This window comes from Salmo salar, chromosome ssa18 (genome assembly GCF_905237065.1).
Source record: "Salmo salar chromosome ssa18, Ssal_v3.1, whole genome shotgun sequence".
Lineage (NCBI taxonomy): Eukaryota > Metazoa > Chordata > Actinopteri > Salmoniformes > Salmonidae > Salmo > Salmo salar.
In genome coordinates, this window is record NC_059459.1 from 43,239,826 (window position 1) to 43,260,362 (window position 20,537).

Genomic DNA, 20,537 nt, shown 5'->3' on the forward strand with positions numbered 1-20,537 from the left:
ACCTGACAGTAACACCTCAGTATAGTTTACCTGGCAGTAACACCTCTACCAGCTCAGTATAGTTTACCTGGCAGTAACACCTCTACCAGCTCAGTATAGTTTACCTGACAGTAACACCTCAGTATAGTTTACCTGACTGTAACACCTCAGTATAGTTTACCTGGCAGTAACACCTCTACCAGCTCAGTATAGTTTACCTGACAGTAACACCGCTACCAGCTCAGTATAGTTTACCTGACAGTAACACCTCAGTATAGTTTATCTGACTGTAACACCTCAGTATAGTTTACCTGGCAGTAACACCTCTACCAGCTCAGTATAGTTTACCTGGCAGTAACACCTCAGGATAGTTTACCTGACAGTAACACCTCAGTATAGTTTACCTGGCAGTAACACCTCTACCAGCTCAGTATAGTTTACCTGGCAGTAACACCTCTACCAGCTCAGTATAGTTTACCTGACAGTAACACCTCAGTATAGTTTACCTGACAGTAACACCTCCTACCAGCTCAGTATAGTTTACCTGACAGTAACACCTCAGTATAGTTTACCTGGTAGTAACACCTCAGTATAGGTACCTGGCAGTAAGACCTCTACCAGCTCAGTATAGTTTACCTGACTGTAACACCTCAGTATAGTTTACCTGGCAGTAACACCTCTACCAGCTCAGTATAGTTTACCTGGCAGTAACACCTCAGGATAGTTTACCTGACAGTAACATCTCAGTATAGTTTACCTGACAGTAACACCTCTACCAGCTCAGTATAGTTTACCTGGCAGTAACACCTCTACCAGCTCAGTATAGTTTACCTGGCAGTAACACCTCAGTATAGTTTACCTGGCAGTAACACCTCTACCAGCTCAGTATAGTTTACCTGACAGTAACACCTCAGTATAGTTTACCTGGTAGTAACACCTCAGTATAGTTTACCTGGCAGTAACACATCTACCAGCTCAGTATTGTTTACCTGACAGTAACACCTCTACCAGCTCAGTATAGTTTACCTGGCAGTAACACCTCAGTATAGTTTACCTGGCAGTAACACCACTACCAGCTCAATATAGTTTACCTGGCAGTAACACCTCAGTATAGTTTACCTGACAGTAACACCTCTACCAGCTCAGTATAGTTTACCTGACAGTAACACCTCAGTATTGTTTACCTGACAGTAACACCTCAGTATAGATTACCTGGCATTAACACCTCAGTATTGTTTACCTGACAGTAACAGCTCAGTATAGTTTACCTGACAGTAACACCTCAGTATAGTTTACCTGACAGTAACACCTCAGTATAGTTTACCTGGTAGTAACACCTCAGTATAGTTTACCTGGCAGTAACACATCTACCAGCTCAGTATTGTTTACCTGACAGTAACACCTCTACCAGCTCAGTATAGTTTACCTGGCAGTAACACCTCAGTATAGTTTACCTGGCAGTAACACCACTACCAGCTCAATATAGTTTACCTGGCAGTAACACCTCAGTATAGTTTACCTGACAGTAACACCTCTACCAGCTCAGTATAGTTTACCTGACAGTAACACCTCAGTATTGTTTACCTGACAGTAACACCTCAGTATAGATTACCTGGCATTAACACCTCAGTATTGTTTACCTGACAGTAACAGCTCAGTATAGTTTACCTGACAGTAACACCTCAGTATAGTTTACCTGACAGTAACACCTCAGTATAGTTTACCTGGCAGTAACACCTCAGTATAGTTTACCTGGCAGTAACACCTCAGTATAGTTTACCTGGCAGTAACACCTCAGTATAGTTTACCTGACAGTAACACCTCTACCAGCTCAGTATAGTTTACCTGGCAGTAACACCTCTACCAGCTCAGTATAGTTTACCTGACAGTAACACCTCAGTATAGTTTACCTGACAGTAACACCTCAGTATAGTTTACCTGGCAGTAACACCTCTACCAGCTCAGTATAGTTTACCTGCCAGTAACACCTCTACCAGCTCAGTATAGTTTACTCGACAGTAACACCTCAGTATAGTTTACCTGACAGTAACACCTCCTACCAGCTCAGTATAGTTTACCTGACAGTAACACCTCAGTATAGTTTACCTGGTAGTAACACCTCAGTATAGTTACCTGGCAGTAAGACCTCTACCAGCTCAGTATAGTTTACCTGACTGTAACACCTCAGTATAGTTTACCTGGCAGTAACACCTCTACCAGCTCAGTATAGTTTACCTGGCAGTAACACCTCAGGATAGTTTACCTGACAGTAACACCTCAGTATAGTTTACCTGGCAGTAACACCTCTACCAGCTCAGTATAGTTTACCTGGCAGTAACACCTCTACCAGCTCAGTATAGTTTACCTGACAGTAACACCTCAGTATAGTTTACCTGGTAGTAACACCTCAGTATAGTTTACCTGGCAGTAACACCTCTACCAGCTCAGTATTGTTTACCTGACAGTAACACCTCTACCAGCTCAGTATAGTTTACCTGACAGTAACACCTCTACCAGCTCAGTATAGTTTACCTGGCAGTAACACCTCAGTATAGTTTACCTGGCAGTAACACCTCTACCAGCTCAGTATAGTTTACCTGGCAGTAACACCTCAGTATAGTTTACCTGACAGTAACACCTCTACCAGCTCAGTATAGTTTACATGACAGTAACACCTCAGTATTGTTTACCAGACAGTAACACCTCAGTATAGTTTACCTGGCATTAACACCTCAGTATTGTTTACCTGACAGTAACAGCTCAGTATAGTTTACCTGACAGTAACACCTCAGTATAGTTTACCTGACAGTAACACCTCAGTATAGTTTACCTGACAGTAACACCTCAGTATAGTTTACCTGACAGTAACACCTTAGTATAGTTTATCTGACAGTAACACCTCAGTATAGTTTACCTGGCAGTAACACCTCAGTATAGTTTACCTGGCAGTAACACCTCAGTATAGTTTACCTGGCAGTAACACCTCAGTATAGTTTACCTGACAGTAACACCTCTACCAGCTCAGTATAGTTTACCTGGCAGTAACACCTCTACCAGCTCAGTATAGTTTACCTGACTGTAACACCTCAGTATAGTTTACCTGACTGTAACACCTCAGTATAGTTTACCTGGCAGTAACACCTCTACCAGCTCAGTATAGTTTACCTGGCAGTAACACCTCTACCAGCTCAGTATAGTTTACCTGACAGTAACACCTCAGTATAGTTTACCTGGTAGTAACACCTCAGTATAGTTTACCTGGCAGTAACACCTCTACCAGCTCAGTATAGTTTACCTGACAGTAACACCTCAGTATAGTTTACCTGGTAGTAACACCTCAGTATAGTTTACCTGGCAGAAACACCTCTACCAGCTCAGTATTGTTTACCTGACAGTAACACCTTTACCAGCTCAGTATAGTTTACCTGACAGTAACACCTCTACCAGCTCAGTATAGTTTACCTGGCAGTAACACCTCAGTATAGTTTACCTGGCAGTAACACCTCTACCAGCTCAGTATAGTTCACCTGGCAGTAACACCTCAGTATAGTTTACCTGACAGTAACACCTCTACCAGCTCAGTATAGTTTACCTGGCAGTAACACCTCAGTATAGTTTACCTGACAGTAACACCTCAGTATAGTTTACCTGACAGTAACACCTCAGTATAGTAACCTGGCAGTAACACCTCAGTATAGTTTACCTGGCAGTAACACCTCAGTATAGTTTACCTGACAGTAACACCTCTACCAGCTCAGTATAGTTTACCTGACAGTAACACCTCAGTATAGTTTACCTGACAGTAACACCTCAGTATAGTTTACCTGACAGTAGCACCTCAGTATAGTTTACCTGACAGTAACACCTCAGTATAGTTTACCTGACAGTAACACGTCACTATAGTTTACCTGACAGTAACACCTCAGTATAGTTTACCTGACAGTAACACCTCTACCAGCTCAGTATAGTTTACCTGGCAGTAACACCTCAGTATAGTTTACCTGACTGTGCTGTTGAGGTCAATAGACATCTTTCAACGAGTTACACCAGATCTATAGGCCTACATAGTATCAACAGGTGAACCTTCCCAGGGGGACAGTTTACTGTAGGAGCTTTCATTGAGGGTTAGTTATGGTGTTGAGGGTTAGTTATGGTGTTGAGGATTAGTTACGGTGTTGAGGGTTAGTTCTGGTGTTGAGGGTTAGTTCTGGTGTTGAGGGTTAGTTCTGGTGTTGAGGGTTAGTTATGGTGTTGAGGGTTAGTTATGGTTTTGAGGGTTAGTTATGGTGTTGAGGGTTAGTTATGGTGTTGAGGGTTAGTTATGGTTTTGAGGGTTAGTTATGGTTTTGAGGGTTAGTTATGGTGTTGAGGGTTAGTTCTTGAGGGTTAGTTATGGTGTTGAGGGTTAGTTATGGTGTTGAGGGTTAGTTATGGTTTTGAGGGTTAGTTATGGTTTTGAGGGTTAGTTATGGTGTTGAGGGTTAGTTATGGTGTTGAGGGTTAGTTCTGGTGTTGAGGGTTAGTTATGGTGTTGAGGGTTAGTTATGGTGTTGAGGGTTAGTTATGGTGTTGAGGGTTAGTTATGGTGTTGAGGGTTTGTTATGGTGTTGAGGGTTAGTTATGGTGTTGAGGGTTAGTTATGGTGTTGAGGGTTAGTTATGGTGTTGAGGGTTAGTTATGGTGTTGAGGGTTTGTTATGGTGTTGAGGTTTAGTTATGGTGTTGAGGGTTGGTTATGGTGTTGAGGGTTGGTTATGGTGTTGAGGGTTAGTTATGGTGTTGAGGGTTAGTTATGGTGTTGATGTAGTTCTGGTGTTGAGGGTTAGTCCTGGTGCTGAGGGTTAGTTATGGTGCTGAGGGTTAGTTATGGTGCTGAGGGTTAATTATGGTGTCAGGGTTAGTTATGGTGTCGAGGGTTAGTTCTGGTGTTGAGGGTTAGTTATGGTGTCAGGGTTAGTTATGGTGTTGATGTAGTTCTGGTGTTGAGGGTTAGTTCTGGTGTTGAGGGTTAGTTATGGTGATGAGGAGATTAAGTGAGGAGACGAGGAGAGGAAATTAGGAGATGAGGAGATGAAGAGAGGAGATTAAGTGAGGAGATGAGGAGAGGAAATTAGGAGATGAGGAGAGGAGATTAAGAATTAAGATTAAGGAGATGAAGAAGCCACTGCCTGATTTGACTGATGGGTCTGATACTTGTTCTCTCTATCCCAACCCCTCTAGTTTTGCTACAGGCCCTCTAAAGGATGCTCCCAACCTGATCTGTACACCACACACAGCCTGGTACAGTGAACAGGCTTCTCTGGAGATGAGAGAGGCAGCTGCCACCGAGATACGAAGAGCCATCAGCGGTACGCCTGTTCCCCAGCACCTCACTAGTCAGGGACCCTGTTCCCCTGCACCTCACTAGTCAGGGACCATGTTCCCCTGCACCTCACCCTGTTCCCCTGCACCTCACTAGTCAGGTACCCTGTTCCCCTGCACCTCACTAGTCAGGTACCCTGTTCCCCTGCACCTCACTAGTCAGGGACCCTGTTCCCCAGCACCTCACTAGTCAGGGACCCTGTTCCCCAGCACCTCACTAGTCAGGAACCATGTTCCCCAGCACCTCACTAGTCAGGGACCATGTTCCCCAGCACCTCACTAGTCAGGTACCCTGTTCCCCTGCACCTCACTAGTCAGGGACCCTGTTCCCCAGCACCTCACTAGTCAGAGACCATGTTCCCCAGCACATCACTAGTCAGGGACCATGTTCCCCAGCACCTCACTAGTCAGAGACCATGTTCCCCAGCACCTCACTAGTCAGGGACCATGTTCCCCAGCACCTCACTAGTCAGGGACCCTGTTCCCCAGCACCTCACTAGTCAGGGACCATGTGCCCCAGCACCTCACTAGTCAGGGACCCTGTTCCCCAGCACCTCACTAGTCAGAGACCATGTCCCCCAGCACCTCACTAGTCAGAGACCATATTCCCCAGCACCTCACTAGTCAGGGACCCTGTCCCCCAGCACCTCACTAGTCAGGGACCATGTGCCCCAGCACCTCACTAGTCAGGTACCCTGTTCCCCAGCACCTCACTAGTCAGGTACCATGTTCCCCAGCACCTCACTAGTCAGGGACCATGTTCCCCAGCACCTCACTAGTCAGGGACCATGTGCCCCAGCACCTCACTAGTCAGGGACCCTGTTCCCCAGCACCTCACTAGTCAGCGACCCTGTTCCCCTGCACCTCACTAGTCAGGGACCCTGTTCCCCAGCACCTCACTAGTCAGGAACCCTGTTACCCAGCACCTCACTAGTCAGGGACCCTGTTCCCCAGCACCTCACTAGTCAGGGACCATGTTTCCCAGCACCTCACTAGTCAGAGACCATGTCCCCCAGCACCTCACTAGTCAGGGACCATGTCCCCCAGCACCTCACTAGTCAGGGACCCTGTTCCCCAGCACCTCACTAGTCAGGGACCCTGTTCCCCAGCACCTCACTAGTCAGGGACCATGTTCCCCAGCACCTCACTAGTCAGGAACAATGTACCCCAGCACCTCACTAGTCAGGGACCCTGTCCCCCAGCACCTCACTAGTCAGGGTCCCTGTTCCCCAGTACCTCAGAACCTCACTAGTCAGAGACCATGTTCCCCAGCACCTCACTAGTCAATAGTGATATATAATAATATTAATAATAATAATATACTCTCTCTCTCTCTCTCTCTCCATGTTTCTTAATCTATCTCCCTCTCCTCCCTCCATCTCCCCACTTTCTCTATCCCTAACTCGCTCCATCGCAGGCCGCATCCCTGACAGCCTAAGAAACTGTGTGAATAAGGAGTTCTTTGTGACCACAGGACCATGGGCAGTAATGGACCAGCAAGGTGTCCACCCAGAGCTCAATGGCACCGCCTACAGGTAGGCTGAGAAAGCACAGCGACAAGTGTGACATCTACTGTGTGTGTGTGTGTGTGTGTGTGTGTGTGTGTGTGTGTGTGTGTGTGTGTGTGTGTGTGTGTGTGTGTTTGTGTTCTACACACACACACCACACACACACACACACACACACACACACACACACACACACATACCATTTTATTTTATTGCTAATTTCACCACTTGACATATAGGTTTCTGAAGTTATTTTCATAGTCCTGGATAACTTTACTTTACTAGTTCCATACGGCAGTCCGATACATTTATGAAATACATGGACATTTACAGGCACAAAAAGACGGTTTGAGATAAAGAAACTGTCAGTTTAAAAAAAAACATGAATAGAAATGTCAATGTTATGTTTTTCATAGAATATAGTAGAAACCCTCCTGTAGGTTTTAACTCCAACCCTGTTCCTGGAGAGACACCCTCCTGGAGGTTTTAACTCCAACCCTGTTCCTGGAGAGATACCCTCCTGGAGGTTTTAACTCCAACCCTGTTCCTGGAGAGACACCCTCCTGGAGGTTTTAACTCCAACCCTGTTCCTGGAGAGACACCCTCCTGGAGGTTTTAACTCCAACCCTGTTCCTGGAGAGACACCCTCCTGGAGGTTTTAACTCCAACCCTGTTCCTGGAGAGACACCCTCCTGGAGGTTTTAACTCCAACCCTGTTCCTGGAGAGATACCCTCCTGGAGGTTTTAACTCCAACCCTGTTCCTGGAGAGATACCCTCCTGGAGGTTTTTAACTCCAACCCTGTTCCTGGAGAGACACCCTCCTGGAGGTTTTAACTCCAACCCTGTTCCTGGAGAGATACCCTCCTGGAGGTTTTTAACTCCAACCCTGTTCCTGGAGAGATACCCTCCTGTAGGTTCTAACTCCAACCCTGTTCCTGGAGAGACACCCTCCTGTAAGTTTTAACTCCAACCCTGTTCCTGGAGAGACACCCTCCTGGAGGTTTTAACTCCAACCCTGTTCCTGGAGATACCCTCCTGTAGGTTTTAACTCTACTCCTGTTCCTGGAGAGATCCCCTCCTGTAGGTTTTAACTCCAACCCTGTTCCTGGAGAGCTACCCTCCTGTAGGTTTTAACTCTAATCCTGTTCCTGGAGAGATACCATTTTAACAGGACAGCTCTAGTAACAGGGTCTAGTAACAGGGTCTAGTAACAGGACAGCTCTAGTAACAGGGTCTAGTAACAGGACAGCTCTAGTAACAGGGTCTAGTAACAGGGTCTAGTAACAGGGTCTAGTAACAGGACAGTTCTAGAAACAGGGTCTAGTAACAGGACAGCTCTAGTAACAGGGTCTAGTAACAGGACAGCTCTAGTAACAGGACAGCTCTAGTAACAGGACAGCTCTAGTAACAGGGTCTAGTAACAGGGTCTAGTAACAGGACAGTTCCAGTAACAGGGTCTAGTAACAGGACAGCTCTAGTACAGGGTCTAGTAACAGGACAGCTCTAGTAACAGGGTCTAGTAACAGGGTCTAGTAACAGGACAGCGCTAGTAACAGGGTCTAGTAACAGGGTCTAGTAACAGGGTCTAGTAACAGGACAGCTCTAGTAACAGGGTCTAGTAAGAGGGTCTAGTAACAGGGTCTAGTAACAGGGTCTAGTAACAGGGTCTAGTAACAGGACAGCTCTAGTAACAGGGTCTAGTAACAGGGTCTAGTAACAGGACAGCTCTAGTAACAGGGTCTAGTAACAGGGTCTAGTAACAGGACAGCGCTAGTAACAGGGTCTAGTAACAGGACAGCTCTAGTAACAGGGTCTAGTAACAGGGTCTAGTAACAGGACAGCTCTAGTAACAGGATCTAGTAACAGGGTCTAGTAACAGGACAGCTCTAGTAACAGGGTCTAGTAACAGGGTCTAGTAACAGGACAGCGCTAGTAACAGGGTCTAGTAACAGGACAGCTATAGTAACAGGGTCTAGTAACAGGACAGCTGTAGTAACAGGTCTAGTAACAGGGTCTAGTAACAGGAGAGCTGTAGTAACAGGGTCTAGTAACAGGGTCTAGTAACAGGACAGCTCTAGTAACAGGGTCTAGTAACAGGGTCTAGTAACAGGACAGCTCTAGTAACAGGGTCTAGTAACAGGACAGCTCTAGTAACAGGGTCTAGTAACAGGACAGCTCTAGTAACAGGGTCTAGTAACAGGACAGCTCTAGTAACAGGACAGCTCTAGTAACAGGACAGCTCTAGTAACAGGGTCTAGTAACAGGGTCTAGTAACAGGGTCTAGTAACAGGACAGCTCTAGTAACAGGATCTAGTAACAGGGTCTAGTAACAGGACAGCTCTAGTAACAGGGTCTAGTAACAGGGTCTAGTAACAGGACAGCTCTAGTAACAGGGTCTAGTAACAGGGTCTAGTAACAGGACAGCTCTAGTAACAGGGTCTAGTAACAGGACAGCTCTAGTAACAGGGTCTAGTAACAGGACAGCTCTAGTAACAGGGTCTAGTAACAGGGTCTAGTAACAGGACAGCTCTAGTAACAAGGTCTAGTAACAGGGTCTAGTAACAGGACAGCTCTAGTAACAAGGTCTAGTAACATGGTCTAGTAACAGGACAGCTCTAGTAACAAGGTCTAGTAACAGGGTCTAGTAACAGGACAGCTCTAGTAACAGGGTCTAGTAACAGGACAGCTCTAGTAACAGGGTCTAGTAACAGGACAGCTCTAGTAACAGGGTCTAGTAACAGGACAGCTCTAGTAACAGGGTCTAGTAACAGGGTCTAGTAACAGGACAGCTCTAGTAACAAGGTCTAGTAACAGGGTCTAGTAACAGGACAGCTGTAGTAACAGGGTCTAGTAACAGGACAGCTCTAGTAACAAGGTCTAGTAACAGGGTCTAGTAACAGGACAGCTGTAGTAACAGGGTCTAGTAACAGGGTCTAGTAACAGGACAGCTCTAGTAACAGGGTCTAGTAACAGGACAGCTCTAGTAACAGGACAGCTCTAGTAACAGGGTCTAGTAACAGGGTCTAGTAACAAGGTCTAGTAACAGGGTCTAGTAACAGGGTCTAGTAACAGGGTCTAGTAACAGGACAGCTCTAGTAACAGGGTCTAGTAACAGGACAGCTCTAGTAACAGGGTCTAGTAACAGGACAGCTCTAGTAACAGGACAGCTCTAGTAACAGGACAGCTCTAGTAACAGGGTCTAGTAACAGGGTCTAGTAACAGGACAGCTCTAGTAACAGGGTCTAGTAACAGGGTCTAGTAACAGGGTTGGACAGCCCTGATAGAGGGTTTCCTCTTACTCCTTCACCATGTGACCTCCCTGGATGTTGATCTGATCTCAGTCTGTCCACCTCCGTGTGCTTCTCTCACACAGCCAAGCCAACCAACCTCTGCACACCCTAACTACCGGTGTTCCTCAAGACAAAATGTAATACCTTTAGCACTCAGGTAAATACTGTGTGATGATCCGGGCCAGCCTCGTTCTGCCAGGCCTGGATATACTAACAACCATAGAAATATAATCTAGAGAACTGTTCTCCCCATTCACTCTACAGACTGTATTTCTATGACTAGAACCTCCCTGTTTCTCACCTATTTGCTGTGGACTGTAATGTTGTTATCGCCCTCTGTTCTGTTCTCTGAAAACATCCCTTTAGCGTAGAAATAGATATAGATAGATTCACTTCCTTCCGCATTGGCTCTATTCAACCATTACTCCTCTTTGCTCTCTGTGGAGCAAAAGGCGACAAGTCCACACTTGTTGCATATATTTATACGCTAGCAAAGGTAGTGTTCTCAACCCCCTTCTACCATTAGACAGACCAAATCCCTCTACCATTAGACAGACCAACCCCTTCTACCATTAGACAGTCCAACCCCCTCTACCATTAGACAGACCAACCCCCTCTACCATTAGACAGACCAACCCCCTCTACCATTAGACAGACCAACCCCCTCTAACATTAGACAGACCAACCCCCTCTACCATTAGACAGACCAACCCCCTCTACCATTAGACAGACCAACCCCCTCTACCATTAGACAGACCAACCCCCTCTACCGTTAGACAGACCAACCCCCTCTACCGTTAGACAGACCAACCCCCTCTACCATTAGACAGACCAACCCCCTCTACCATTAGACAGACCAACCCCCTCTAGCATTAGACAGACCAACCCCCTCTAGATAGACCAACCCCCTCTAGATAGACCAACCCCTCTACCATTAGACAGATAGACCAACCCCCTCTAGATAGACCAACCCCTCTACCATTAGACAGAACAACCCCCTCTAGATAGACCAACCCCCTCTACCATTAGACAGACAGACCAACCCCCTCTAGATAGACCAACCCCCTCTACCATTAGACAGACAGACCAACCCCCTCTAGATAGACCAACCCCCTCTACCATTAGACAGACCAACCCCCTCTAGATAGACCAACCCCCTCTACCATTAGACAGACAGACCAACCCCCTCTAGATAGACCAACCCCCTCTACCATTAGACTAACCACTAAGCAGATCTAGATGTTGACACTGGTAGGAGGAGGTGTGTTGTTCAGGAAGCATGACGTCACCTACATGACTTCTGTCATTCACATGAACAGTCTGCTTCTTGCTTCTTAATCTCCAGACTGACAGTGGTAGATATGTGTGTTATCACTGAACATATTTGTTTCAGTGTGATGTGGTAGAGGTAGAGAGAGAGACATTAAAGTGTCTCTGGGTGAAGAAAGGTCTTCTACTACTTTGATGCCCGTCCTCATCACTCAGTCACACAACGCTTAGGAATCTTCAGCTCTGGGCTGCTTTGCTATTGCCTGTCTGTCTACAGATGACCTTTGACCCTGACCCCTAACCTCCCTCTCCCTAGGTACCCGCCAGGCATGATGGGCATGGCTCCAGGGGTGATCCCGGGTGGGTTAGAGGGGATGGTGCCAGGGGGGGTACCAATCGCCCATACACTGCCCTCTGGTACGCACCCGTCCCAGGCCCCCTCGCCCAACCAGCCAGCCTCCAAACACTGTCATGGAGAGACCAGAGAGCACCTCACCGAGCAATAGCACCCTGACCGCCAGCATAGCAGCCAGCCAACCAGCCAGCAGAGAGGACAACAACAACAGGAAGAGCAACACCTCCTCAAACTCAACCAGTAGAGAGGACAACAACAACAGGAAGAGCAACATCCTCAACACCTCCTCAAACTCAACCAGTAGAGAGGACAACAACAACAGGAAGAGCAACATCCTCAACACCTCCTCAAACTCAACCAGTAGAGAGGACAACAACAACAGGAAGAGCAACATGCTCCTCAACACCTCCTCAAACTCAACCAGTAGAGAGGACAACAACAACAGGAAGAGCAACATGCTCCTCAACACCCCCTCAAACTCAACCAGTAGAGAGGACGACAACAACAGGAAGAGCAACATGCTCCTCAACACCCCCTCAAACTCAACCAGTAGAGAGGACGACAACAACAGGAAGAGCAACATGCTCCTCAACACCCCCTCAAACTCAACCAGTAGAGAGGACAACAACAACAGGAAGAGCAACATGCTCCTCAACACCTCCTCAAACTCAAGCTACACTCACAACCAACTCAAGTAAAACAAACACACAAACAAAAGAGCCTCAGTGAAGTGGGACCAATAAGACACAGAACACAACGATATAGAGCATCAGTCCTGGGAATAAACCTACCGAACTGTGAATGAAGAAGCAGTTCCTTCACGGATTTGTACTTAACATTTTAGTTTTGACTGTCTCGTTGGTTGATACGGTCTCTTTAGGTTCAGTACCAACTACTACAGCACTCAGTTTTATTCCGGAACATGCCCATTTGGACCGTATGTGTGGGACCATGGGTCCAGTGTTAGCTATCTATCGCCGTCGTATAGTGGCAAGCAGAGAGGAGACTGACAGTCCCGCCCACACCTCAGAGCATCATGGGAAGACTTCCTGACCAATGGGAGAACATTGAGAGAAACCTTTGCCCCCCCCATCCTTTGACCCCCCCATCCTTTGACCCCCCCATCCTTTGACCCCCCCATCCTTTGACCCCCCCCATCCTTTGACCCCCCCATCCTTTGATGGGGGGGTCAATATATATATATTATCATCAAACAGAAAGAGAAATACATTACAGATGACTTTATCATCAGTAATTGTAATCTGAGTGAACTTTAACCACTTTCCCGACCAATACGTCCTGCTATCATCATCATCATCATCAATGTTTCACAGTTGTTTCAGTTCCCAGGTGTTTACCACCAAAGAGCCCTATTATACTGCAGCGGATTGGTGGAAATGCCCTTTTCCCTCCCTATTATACTGCAGCGGATTGGTGGAAATGCCCTTTTCCCTCCCTATTATACTGCAGCGGATTGGTGGAAATGCCCTTTTCCCTCCCTATTATACTGCAGCGGATTGGTGGAAATGCCCTTTTCCCTCCCTGTTATACTGCAGCGGATTGGTGGAAATGCCCTTTTCCCTCCCTGTTATACTGCAGCGGATTGGTGGAAATGCCCTTTTCCCTCCCTCAGCCACAGAGTATCATAAACAACAAAGTGTTGTGTTACCAAGAGGGCATGTGTTGGCCGAACTCTGACATAACATATTGTAGATAGAGCCCCTGTAAGAACTGAGGACAAACATAGCTGGTTACTACAGCATGGATGTGATGATGGCCCGGATTCAATCCGATAACTTTTACATCCTCGTAATACGCTGTGAACGTGACGCGGCGTGACGTCATACTTCCAGGGTCAGTCCCTTAATCTTTTTTTGAATTCGGCTTGACAAATCTATCATCAAATTCGTGAAAACGCGGTCATTTAAGATATCAAATTATATTTGTGAATGAATTTACTTTCTGCCAGATGGCTTTTATTACGTTTTTTGTTGTTGCGATGAAGACCATTACGCTACATTTTTTTTGCAAGTTGAAGAACATTCAAAAAGCCAACAAAATTTTTAAAAACGACAAGGCTACTTCCTAGAAAATGGCGTGTCACTTTCATAGCGTATAACGTGCTGGACTTAAAAGATCATTTACGATTGAGACGTCATATGAACTGTTTACCGTGAATGCGGTCATGGTGAATGCGGGAACATTGCCTTTTGTTAAGAGTCTAAGCCAGGTCTACAAAGCTAACATATTGAAATTATTTTTAAGATGGTCCTACCAATGATTTTGAATTTTAGGACCCCCTTTAGATATAACAAAAATATATATTTAAAAAATAATTATTTGATGAAACGTTGAATTTGGCCTTACTGCTATTAGCCCATAGAAACGCATTGAATAACAGATTAATACATGGGGATAAAACAGTCAAAGAATATTATCAAAAGGAAGTTTGTTTTAAAGTTTCTGCCCTATATCTGAGAGATATAAAGAAAGATCAGGAAATTATTCATATATATTTTTACCCATATTTACTGAGAAACAAAATTATTTTACTGGCACCAAGCTACCTTTAGACAAGTCTTGACAGGCTTCTGTGTTCGTGAGAGTCTCACCTTGCCTTAGTGGTCATATTATACTGAACAGAAATATAAACACAACATGTAAAGTGTTGCTCCCATGTTTCATGAGCTGAAATAAAAGATCCCAGAAATGTTCCATACGCACAAAAAACATATTTCTCTAAAATGTTTTGCACAAATTTGTTTACATCCCTGTTAGTGAGCATTTCTCCTTTGCCAAGATAATTAATCCACCTGACAGGTGTGGCATATCAAGAAGCTGATTAAACAGCATGATCATTACAAAGGTGCACCTTGTGCTGGGGACAGACCACTCAAATCTGCAGTTTCGTCACACAACACAATGCCACAGATGTCTCAAATTTTGAGGGAGCGTACAATTGGCATGCTGACTGCAGGAATGTCCACCAGAGTTGTTGCCAGAGAATCTAATGTTAATTTCTCTACCATATGTCGCCTCCAACGTTGTTTTAGAGAATTTGGCAGTACGTCCAACCGACCTCAAAACCGCAGACCACGTGTAACCATGCCAGCCCAGGACCTCCACATCCGGCTTCTTCACCTGCGGGATCGTCTGAGAGCCCCCCCCCCATCCGGAGACAGCTGATGAAGCTAAGGAGTATTTCAGTCTGTAATAAAGCCCTTGTGTGGGGAAAAACTCACTTTTATTGGCTGGGCCTGGCTTCCCAGTGGGTGGGCCTTAGCCCTCCCAAGCCCAACCATGGCTGAGCCCTTGCCCATCCTAATTTATTTATTTCAATTGACTGATTTCGTTAAATGAACTGTAACTCAGCAAAATCGTTTAAATTGTTGCGTTTATATTTTTGTTCAGTATAGTTTTGTTGGCCAAACCTTTCGGGCGCTACAGACGTTTTCTTGAGAAGACCCATGGTCTCTTGGTCTGACAAAGACCCTGCAGCTTGGCCACCTTCCACCACAGATGGAAGGCTGCCACTGGTGGATGCTATGAATTGAGACACAGCCCATGCAACAAAAAAAATATATATATTATATCTCTAGCTTAGACATATTTGATGGGGATATTTTTATTTACTATGCTAATTGATTTTCCGTGGGGGGGGGGCCACGGACATCGACTCTAGGGGATAAAAGTTGCACAGCCGACAAAAGCGCGATGGGATTGAATCCCGGCCATTGTTGGAGTCGTGGTTACAGTATAAACCGTCAGAGAGCATCAGCTTTGAGGTTTAATCCAAAGGGCTGTTAAGCCAATAACACAGCACATAGAAATACATCAATAACACATTAAAATATAAAAAAATACATCTATAATACATTATTTTGGCAATTGTAAGTTCCAAGGTAAAACAATATTGTTCCATATCGTCCAGGTCAGTCAGTGTTCAACAACACGTTTCTCCAACGCTCTGATTGTAGTTAATCATATCCGACTTATTGGGAGTCGTGTTACACACGGCGCTCCAGAGACAACAGGAGTCTGTTCAGTTTATTACGGAGGGATTCCACTCCTCTCAGAGCTTTAGGATTCAATCTGATCGCGAGTTATAAGCATTGTGGTTCTTTTTTTCTTTAAGGCAATTTCTGATTGAGCTGACCCATTGCAGCGTTTACCGTGAATGGGATCTCCACGGACGCTGTAACATTACCTTAACAAGCTGCGTTGTCAACAGCGTTTATACGGATTGAATCCCAGCCCTACTCTCTCTCTCTCTCTGAACCTCAACATGAAACTGGACTATTCCCTCAGATAGCCCTGTGTCTACCCTGAAAGACGGTCTGTGAGACTGACTCTCTCTCTCTCTAAACCTCAACATGAAACTGGACTATTCCCTCAGATAGCCCTGTGTCTACCCTGAAAGACGGTGTGTGAGACTGACTCTCTCTCTCTCTGAACCTCAACATGAAACTGGACTATTCCCTCAGATAGCCCTGTGTCTATCCTGAAAGACGGTGTGTGACACATCTCACTGTCAACAAGAGAAAAGGACGTCATTTGCTGTTCATTATTGGATAAGAATAAATTTTGTGCAGCTGTCAAGATACACGACGTTTATTACTCACTAAAGAGGATGTTTGTGGTTTTAACTGTTTTGCAAGAAGGACACACTGTCTGTTTTTCTCTCTGTTTGGCAAGATAACATTTTTCTGGGTCTCCTTGCAAATGGACAAGCAAGTCTGACTCTCTCTCCCTTATTGACGGCGAAAGGAAACCGCTTGTGACTCTCCTACGTGAGCGATTTAGTTGTGTTGAGCCCCACTACACATCTCTGATCGATTGATCTCCGTGATCAGGAAAGGATTCAAGCTCAACTTGCATTCCTTTATGACTCAGGAAAACACAACATTTTTTGCAGATATCATTTCCCCTCCAAAATTGCTTCCAATAATGTGGGTAGTTCTGGATATTTTTCCCTCTTCCTTCCTTCCTCCATTGTGGTATTTTTATATAATGAGGCACATCCCCCATTGTTGGTGTTAAAAGAGTTTTGCTAGATTTGTTCCTGTTAGATTTGTATTGCCTAGTTCAATGTTCCTATAACCATTAGTCCCATGTGATCCCTCCATCCTCCTCATCTCTTCTTCGTGCTATTGAAAGACGTGGCCCTTTGGGCCGTTTTGCTATTTTACTCTATTATAAAAAACGGGTAGTTTGTATCCTGGATGCTGATTGGTTGATAGCCGTTAGTTATTCACGATAATACATAAATGCCTGTTTTACAGTTCCATTGGAATGAACTCTGTACTTGGTCAGAGTACTAGGGAAACGGTGTCCCAGCAATAGCAAAAGAAGAGACAGCCAGCCAGCAGTGGGTTTTATTTTAGTGTGAGTATTTGTTACTTGTGCAAGGTGATCATTTATCATTCAGTGCAGCTCAAATAAAATAAAAAATGATTGAGATTTAGCTGTGTGTGTGTGTGTGAGATTGTTTAAAAGCAAATGACTCCGTCATCTAACATCTACCTGGGGCTGGCAGGGTAGCCTAGTGGTTAGAGCGTTGGGCCAGTAACCGAAAGGTTGCTGGATTGAATCCCTGAGCTGACAAGGTAAAAAATCTGTCGTTCAGGGGCAGAACAAGGCAGTTAACCCACTGTTCCCCGGTAGGTCGTCATTATAAATAAGAAGAATTTGTTCTAAACTGACTTGCCTAGTTAAATAAAGGTTACACACACACACACACACACACACACACACACACACACACCATACTGACCCAAAAGTTATTTTATTGGCATTTACGTATGTCCCCATTATCAGTAAAACAATAAAAACATATTTCTTTCACTTAATTGCTGTGTTGTTTCGTTGTTCAGTCGTTTCATTCTCAACCAGGATTTCTATGGAACGCCGTTTGGGTCCAAAAAAATACACGTCAAATAACACTATTTGACATGTCAAATAATCTTGTGGACCAATCAGGACCTGAATATGACTGCACATCACATAATAATTTATGTGTTTAATTTAAATAAAGGTTAAATAAACAATAAGTACACATACCTCTCTACATACATCTGCTGTATTCATATACACTGAACAAAAAATATTAAATGCAACATGTAAAGTGTTGGTCAAATTTTTTAAGAGTTGAAATAAAAAGACCCCCCCCAAAAAATTACATACAAACAAAAAAGCTTATTTCTTGTTTACATCCCTGATAGTGAGCATTTCTCCTTTGCCAAGATAATCCATCCACCTGAGGCATATCAAGAAGCTGATTTAAACAGCATGATCATTACACAGGTGCACCTTGTGCTGGGGACCAAGTGTTACCATGCCAGCCCAGAACCTCCACATCTGTCTTTTTCACCTGTGGGATCGTCTGAGACCAGCCACCCGGACAGCTGATGAAACTGTGTGTTTATGCACAAACTGTCAGAAACCGTCTCGGGGAAGCTCATCTGCGTGTTTGTCCTCCTCACCAGGGTCTTGACCAGACTGCAAATGCTCACCTTCGATGGCCACTGGCATGCTGGAGAAGTGTGTTCTTCACGGATGAATCCCGGTTTCAACTGTACCGGGCAGATGGCAGAGTGTGTATTTAGGAAACGTATTCCTTGCCACCCATTCTAAAACGAACTGCAGCTCTTTGTTAAGCGTGGCAGTAATTTCAGTCGCTGTAGTAGCTGACGGGTATTGTGTTGAGTCATCCGCATACATAGACACTCTCGCCATTTGCATGTCGTTAGTAAAGATTGAAAAAAGTAAAGGGCCTAGACAGCTGCCCTGGGGAATTCCTGATTCTACCTGGATTATATTGGAGAGGCTTCCATTAAAGACCAACCTCTGTGTTTTGTTAGACAGGTAACTCTCTATCCAGTAATGCCATAACACATTTTTCCAGCAGGGGACTGGTCGATAATGTCAAAAGCCGCACTGAAGTCTAACAAAACATCCCCACATAATTTTTTTTATCATCAATGTCTCTCAGCCAATCATCCGTCAATTGTGTAATTGCTGTGCCTGTTGAATGTCCTTCCCTATAAGCGTGCTGAAAGTCTGCTGTCAATTTGTTTACTTTAAAATAGCAATGTATCTGGTCAAACACAATTTTTTCCCATAAGTTTACTAAGGGTTGGTAACAGGCTGATTGGTCGGCTATTTGAGCCAGTAAAGGGGGCTTTACTATTCTTAGGTAGCGGAATTACTTTAGCTTCCCTCCAGGACTGAGGGCACACACTTTCTAGTAGGCTTAAATTGAAGATATCGCAAAAAGTAGTGGCAATATCGTCCACTTTTATCCTCAGTAATCTTCCATCCAAATTGTTAGACCCCGGTGGCTTGTCATTGTTGATAGACAATGGTTTTCACCGCTTCCACATTCACTTAACAGAATTCTAAATTACAACGCTTGTCTTCATAGTTTTGTCAGATATACTTGGATGTGTAGTGTCAGCGTTTGTTGCTGGCATGTCATGCCTAAGTTTGCTAATCTTGCCAGTGAAAAAAATCATTAAAGTTGTTGTCAGTATCAGTGGGTTTTGGGATGAATGATCCATCTGATTCCATGAATGATAGAGCCGAGTTAGCCCCTTTTCCCCAAAATGTCATTTAAGGTGCTCCAAAGCTTTTTTACTATCATTCTTTATACAATTTATCTTTGTTTCATAGTGTAGTTTCTTCTTTTTATTCAGTTTAGTCACATGATTTCAAAATGTGCAATACGTTTGCCAATCGTTTGTGCTGCCAGATTTATTTGCCATTCCCCTTTTGCCTCATCCCTCTCAACCATACCATTTTTCAATTCCTCATCAATCCACAGTTTTCACAGTTATTTTCTTAACGGCTGCATGCTTATTAGTAACTGAAATAAGCAATTTCATCAATGTGTCAAGTACAGCGTCTGTTTTGCTCCTCATTACACACCAACAAATATTCTTTACGTCAACAACATAGGAATCACAACAAATCGTATTGTATGAACTCTTATACACTATATTAGGCCCAGCCTTTGGAACTTTGGTTTTCCTACATATGTCTATTATACTGTGATCACTACATCCGATGGATCTGGATACTGCTTTCAAGCACATCTGAGTTTGAGTTTTAAAAAAATTACAGGGACAGTGCACATTAAATCAACTTTTCAATATAAGTTATGGTTTTAGCCGGCTGGCTCATTTTCAACCGCAGTCACTGGGCAGCTTATTAAAAACAATTATAGTAACAATACAAACAAAGAGCAGAGAGCACATGCAGAGCAACATAGAATAAGCAACATGTAGAATGCAGACAGAGAAACATAGGACAAGCAACACGTAGCATGCAGACAGAGAAACATAGAACAAGCAACATGTAGCATGCAGACAGAGCAATAGCACAAACAGCAACAAAACTAAATATATAAAAGAAACAGTGTTTCCACACCTCACAAGCTACAGACAACATGGAAAGCGGCAATACACAGCTAGGGATTATGTTCACATAATATATGCCAGACAATTTTATCCAAAGCACAGCCATGTTCTACTAACTGAACTACAGAGGACCTGGAGCCATGCTCTACTAACTGAACTACAGAGGACCTGGAGCCATGTTCTACTAACTGAACTACAGAGGAACATGTTCTACTAACTGAACTACAGAGGACCTGGAGCCATGCTCTACTAACTGAACTACAGAGGACCATGTTCTACTAACTGAACTACAGAGGATCTGGAGCCATGTTCTACTAACTGAAATACAGAGGACCTGGAGCCATGCTCTACTAACTGA

At 44.5% G+C, this 20,537-nt stretch overlaps 1 protein-coding gene across 4 annotated transcripts in view; it reads left to right on the top strand.

Moving 5' to 3' along the window:
* The window catches only part of LOC106594219 (C-terminal-binding protein 2), a 360,185-nt gene extending 342,574 nt beyond the window's left edge, over window positions 1–17,611 (top strand). For 3 of the 4 annotated variants that reach the window (XM_045701166.1, XM_045701164.1, XM_045701167.1), the window contains 3 exons: window positions 5,199–5,326; window positions 6,757–6,874; window positions 11,724–17,611. In XM_045701166.1, the coding sequence (XP_045557122.1) occupies window positions 5,199–5,326; window positions 6,757–6,874; window positions 11,724–11,913 (436 nt within the window). In that variant the 3' untranslated portion in view covers window positions 11,914–17,611. Of the gene's footprint in view, window positions 1–5,198; window positions 5,327–6,756; window positions 6,875–10,221; window positions 10,296–11,723 lie in introns of all 4 variants that reach the window. The other variant, XM_045701165.1, reaches the window with a different exon arrangement.
* Window positions 17,612–20,537: the final 2,926 nt, after the last annotated feature.